This window comes from Oncorhynchus mykiss, chromosome 18 (genome assembly GCF_057628025.1).
Source record: "Oncorhynchus mykiss isolate SJ-2025 chromosome 18, ASM5762802v1, whole genome shotgun sequence".
Classification (NCBI taxonomy): domain Eukaryota; kingdom Metazoa; phylum Chordata; class Actinopteri; order Salmoniformes; family Salmonidae; genus Oncorhynchus; species Oncorhynchus mykiss.
The window spans coordinates 82,009,497-82,015,393 of NC_143039.1; the positions used below are offsets into that span (position 1 = coordinate 82,009,497).

General features: G+C 44.2%; 1 protein-coding gene across 1 annotated transcript; it reads right to left on the reverse strand.

The window, feature by feature from the left end:
- Positions 1–2,462: 2,462 nt before the first annotated feature.
- Positions 2,463–5,632, reverse strand: si:ch211-215i13.3 (brain and acute leukemia cytoplasmic protein). The gene is made up of 3 exons (XM_021572811.3): positions 5,295–5,632; positions 4,207–4,334; positions 2,463–3,876 (listed from the first exon to the last, which is right to left on the reverse strand). Exons 1-3 carry the CDS (start codon positions 5,419–5,421, stop codon positions 3,754–3,756), a joined length of 378 nt encoding a protein of 125 aa, XP_021428486.2. The 5' UTR covers positions 5,422–5,632; the 3' UTR covers positions 2,463–3,753.
- Positions 5,633–5,897: the final 265 nt, after the last annotated feature.

Here is a 5,897-nt window from a genome sequence, read left to right on the forward strand (position 1 = left end):
ACCCATCCATCTGCAGTTCATCCATCAACAGTTCACCCATCCACCTGCAGTTCATCCATCTACAGTTCACCCATCCATCTGCAGTTCACACATCCATCTGCAGTTCGCCCATCCACCCATCTGCAGTTCACCCATCCATCCATCCATCTGCAGTTCACCCATCCATCCATCCATCTGCAGTTCACCCATCCATCTACAATTAACACATCCATCAATCTACAGTTCACCCATCCATCCATCTGCAGATCACCCATTCATCCATCTACAGTTCTACAATTCACCCATCCATCCATCTGCAGTTCACCCCCATCTATCCATCTGCAGTTCACCCATCCATCTACAGTTCTACAATTCACCCATCCATCCATCCATCTGCAGTTCACCCATCCATCCATCTACAGTTCACCCATCCATCTACAGTTCACCCATCCATCTGCAGTTCATCTACAGTTCAACCATCCATCTACAGTTCTACAATTCCCCCATCCATCCATCTGCAGTTCACCCATCCATCCATCTGCAGTTCTCCCATCTGCAGTTCACCTATCTGCTGTTCACCCATCCATCCAACTGCAGTTCACCCATCCATCTGCAGTTCTCCCATCAATTTGCAGTTCACCCATCCATCTGCAGCTCTCCCATCCATCTACAGTTCACCCATCCATCTGCAGTTCACCCATCCATCTATAGTTCTCCCATCCATCTACAGTTCACCCATCCATCTGCAGTTCACCCATCCATCTGCAGTTCGCCCATCCATCTATAGTTCTCCCATCCATCTGCAGTTCTCCCATTAATCTACAGTTCACCCATCCATCTGCAGTTCACCCATCCATATATAGTTCTCCCATCCATCTACAGTTTACCCATCCATCTGCAGTTCGCCCATCCATCTACAGTTCGCCCATCCATCTATAGTTCTCCCATCCATCTATAGTTCACCCATCCATCTGCAGTTCTCCCATCCATCTACAATTCACCCATCCATCTGCAGTTCACCCATCCATCTGCAGTTATCCTATCCATCTATAGTTCTCCCATCCATCTGCAGTTCAACCATCCATCCATCTATAGTTCTCCCATCCATCTGCAGGTCACCCATCCATCCATCTATAGTTCTTCCATCCATCCATCTATAGTTCTCCCATCCATCTGCAGTTCGCACTTCCATCTGAAGTTCTCCCATCCATCCATCTATAGTTCTCCTATCCATCTGCAGTTCTCCCATCCATCTGCAGTTCTCCCATCCATCTGCAGTTCACCCATCCATCTATAGTTCTCCCATCCATCTGCAGTTCACCCATCCATCCATCTACAGTTCTCCCATCCATCTACAGTTCACCCATCCATCTACAGTTCACCCATCCATCTGCAGTTCACCCATCCATCCATCTACATTTCTCCCATCCATCTGCAGTTCACCCATCCATCTACAGTTCACCCATCCATCTGCAGTTCACCCATCCATCCATCTATAGTTCTTCCATCCATCTGCAGTTCACCCATCCATCTATAGGTCTCCCATCCATCTATAGTTCACCCATCCATCTGCAGTTCTCCCATCCATCTACAGTTCACCCATCCATCTGCAGTTCACCCATCCATCCATCTATAGTTCTCCCATCCATCTGCAGTTCTCCCATCCATCCATCTATAGTTCTCCCATCCAGCCACAGTTCACCCATCCATCTACAGTTCACCCATCCATCCATCTGCAGTTCACTCATCCATCCATCTATAGTTCTCCCATCCATCTGCAGGTCACCCATCCATCCATCCATCTATAGTTATCCCATCCATCCATCTATAGTCCTCCCATCCATCTGCAGTTCGCACTTCCATCTGAAGTTCTCCCATCCATCCATCTATAGTTCTCCCATCCATCTGCAGTTCACCCATCCATCCATCTACAGTTCACCCATCCATCCATCTACAGTTCACCCATCCATCTACAGTTCACCCATCCATCTACAGTTCACCCATCCATCTGCAGTTCACCCATCCATCCGTCTATGGTTCTCCCATCCATCTGCAGTTCACCCATCCATCCATCCATCTATAGTTATCCCATCCATCTGCAGTTCTCCCATCCATCCATCTGCAGTTCACCCATCCATCTACAGTTCATCCATCCATCTGCAGTTCACCCATCCATCCATCTACAGTACATCCATTCATCTGCAGTTCACCCATCCATCCATCTATAGTTCTCCCATCCATCTGCAGTTATCCCATCCATCTGCAGTTCTCCCATCCATCCATCTGCAGTTCACCCATCCATCTGCAGTTCATCCATCCATCTGCAGTTCACCCATTCACCCAGTTCACAGTTCATCCATTGACAGTCAGCTTCATCCATCCCAGAACCATCTGCACCTCCTCCATATGTGTAATTAATCTCTCTGTGTCAGGGAGGGAGGGTGCATTGGTGTGAAGCAGGGGGTCATTTCAGCTAAACCAAATTGAAGCTCATTTACTTTATTTCTACAAAATTAAAAAATTCTTAAAAGCAAATGGGAGAACAGCAAAAACAAGCTAAATTGACTCCAGCCATTACCACCGTGTTCCTGTAGCACCGTTCACCTCAGTCAATAGGGGACTTAACATTCTACAAAACACGTCATTCAGTAATTAGCTGCTACACACTAGCTCAGCACAGGGATTAAAACTCTAGTCTAGTTTCATGTCAAGTCAAACATCAGTTACCTAGCCAAATACATCTTAACTCTGCACTGTTTTGAGAAAAAGTTCCCTGCAGCTGTGTGCCCTCTTCATAAAGCCAACCAGCCAGCCAGCCATACAAACAGCTTTCCCTCCCGCTCCCTGGCCTCCGTATAGTCCTAAAGTCAGTCATCAATACCCACTAAACTGAATTAGCCTTTTACTGGGGATTGGACTGATTTTAGTAGCCTATTTTAAATTGTTGGCGTTAAACTAGGGTATGTCTGCCTTACCCAATTGATGCCCCTGGGGTGAAGATAAAGAATGCATCCCAAATGGCACTCTATTCCCTACATAGAGCACTACATAGGGAACTACATAGGGCACTACATAGGGAACTACATAGAACACTACATAGGGAACTACATAGAGCACTACATAGGGAACTACATAGGGCACTACATAGGGAACTACATAGAGCACTACATAGGGAACTACATCAAATCAAATCAAATGTATTTGTCACATACACATGGTTAGCAGATGTTAATACGAGTGTAGCGAAATGCTTGTGCTTCTAGTTCCGACAATACAGTAGTAATCTAACCTAACAATTCCAAAACTACTACCTTATACACACAAGTGTAAAGGGATAAAGAATATGTACATAAAGATATGAATGAGTGATGGTACAGAACGGCATAGGCAAGATGCAGTAGATGGTATCGAGTACAGTATATACATATGAGATGAGTAATGTAGGGTACATAGAGCACTACATAGGGAACTACATAGAGCACTACATGGGGAACTACATATGGAACTACATAGGGCACTACATAGGGAATCGGGTGCCGTTTGGGACACAAGCAACATTTGTCACCAGGAATCAGGACTCGTCTGCAACCCTCCAGGTCTATTCCAGCTCAACCCTCCAGGCCTATTCCAGCTCAACCCTCCAGGCCTATTCCAGCTCAACCCTCCAGGCCTATTCCAGCTCAACCCTCCAGGCCTATTCCAGCTCAACCTTCCAGGCCTATTCCAGCTCAACCAGACAGTAGATCATCGTTCTCCAACCTCCTCTGGCTGTTTTCACCTTTCATCACCGGCCTGACTGAGTGGGACGGTGTCCCCACTGCCACTGACAGACTGGACCGCTTTAGACGGAGCAGGCACCTCCTTAGATGCTCTCCTTCTGGACTCCTTTTTTGTTTGCTGTAAAAGGACAAAAGACGATTTAATTCTAACAGTCATAGACATGGAGGCTTCAGTTTAGTATTACAGACCCTCTACAGTAGTATAGTTTAGTATATAGGCCCACACTGTCATCTTGAGTTACACTGATTCATTAAACCACCCATGTTATGTAGGCTACTAGTCTATGGTTTAGATAAGTACTGAGTAGACAAAGCAACAAGTTATATATGATAATCCCACCACTCCTGTTTTATACTGATTGTCGGGACATTGTCAAGAGACTGGTTTCATTGATTATGACAGTCATCATCTGATTATCAGGAGACTACCCATTTGGTATGGACATACAGTGAGGCCTATATCGTGGCAGGACCGCCAGTGGTTGGGTCCAGAGCTGGTGAGGGTCTGCTTCCCACACTGGGTCCCTGTGGTCACCATCATCCTCTTCTCCTTCTGAATACCCTCCAGCCCTTTACCTGAAGAAGAGGAAGAATCCACCTTTCAGCAGGACAATAACCTAAAACACCAGGCCAAATCTACACTGGAGTTGCTTACCAAGAAGACAGTGAATGTTCCTGAGTGGCTGAGTTACACTTTTGACTTAAATCTACTTGAAAATCTATGGCAAGACCTGAAAATGGTTGTCTAGCAATGATCAACAACCAATTTGAAAAAGCTTGAAGAATTTAGAAAATAATCAAATGGGCAAATGTTGCACAATCCAGGTGTGGAAAGATCTTAGACTTACCCAGAAAGACTCACAGCTGTAATCACTGTCAAAGGTGATTCTACAAAGCATTGATTTAGGAGTGTGAATACTTATGTAAATGAGATATTTCTGTATTTGATTTTCAATAAATTTGCAACAATTTCTAAAAACATGTTTTCATTTTGTCATTATGGGGTATTATGTGTAGATGGGTGAGAATTTGTATTTATTTAATCCATTTTAAATTAAGGTTGTAACATGTACTTTGCTGACTAGGTAAATCACAGAGTAAGGAATTACATATCAATTACAAGGTAGCAAAAGTAGTGAGATTATTACCTTGTGTAGTTTGACTGTAGTGTACATGAAAACAGAATGGGGCATTGAGAGACTGACCCTTTGTAACAGAGGTGGATTAAAACAATCTTAACCACACAGTTCATATGGGCCATCTCACCACACTGGTGTGAAGATGATTCTGCATACAGTATTACTTATTATTGACCCGTTTTTATCCAATATATTTACACCAAATTGCCGCTGTTCACCATGACAATGAACAGATACATGATTCACTCACTGCCTCAATAAAAAAAGTATAGGTAAACTACAGCAGGTCTATACAGCAGTATAATAGACAAGCTACATGATAGCTGCTACCCAACCCAACCTGCGTATTTTTCAGCTTTAAATCCAGAATATTTTCCACAATCACGACACTTCTTACTGTTGATAGTAGAAAGAGCAGCCTCGGCGTCTGTATTGGTGAGCCATGTCGACTCGGTTTCTCGGGTCCAGCTTTCATGATACCTCGGTTCGATTATTGTGTCGGACCGGCTTCCTCCACAACCCATCAGAATATCATCCACTGCACCGCTCGCTTCAAAGTGTCAATTTTTACTGACACACAGCTGTCCACGAAATGCCCGTTAGATTCATCTAGGCTAAAGCATCTTTCATTACTCCGTTTGCCTCCATCCACTGCGAAGATTCTGCGCTTTGCTGATCTACGCACGGTGCGCTTTGCAGCATCGCATAGCTCACAGAATGGTCAGTGCTATCCCAGCCTTGTCTCATAAACCAGACGTAACACAGTAAACGTAAATCCGGGACACTAAAATTATACTTAACAAAAATACAAACTAATCATGTAAAGTGTTGGTCCCATGTTTCATGAGCAGAAATAAAAGATCCCAGAAATTGGTCAAACGCAAAAAAAAAAAAACGTGTTACCCTCAAATTTAATGAACAAATTTGTTTCCATCCCTGTCAGTGAGCATTTATCCTTTGCCAAGATAATTAATCCACCTGACAGGTGTGGTATAGCGAG

Bases quoted from the DNA above. Each gene is read 5' to 3' on its own strand.
- si:ch211-215i13.3 (XM_021572811.3), bottom strand. From the start codon at position 5,421: ATGGGTTGTGGAGGAAGCCGGTCCGACACAATAATCGAACCGAGGTAT. The intron at 4,335-5,294 runs GTAAGAAGTGTC...CCTCTTCTTCAG, and splicing joins TGCTCTTTCTACTATCAACA to GTAAAGGGCTGGAGGGTATT. The intron at 3,877-4,206 runs GTATGTCCATAC...GTCCTTTTACAG, and splicing joins GCCACGATATAGGCCTCACT to CAAACAAAAAAGGAGTCCAG.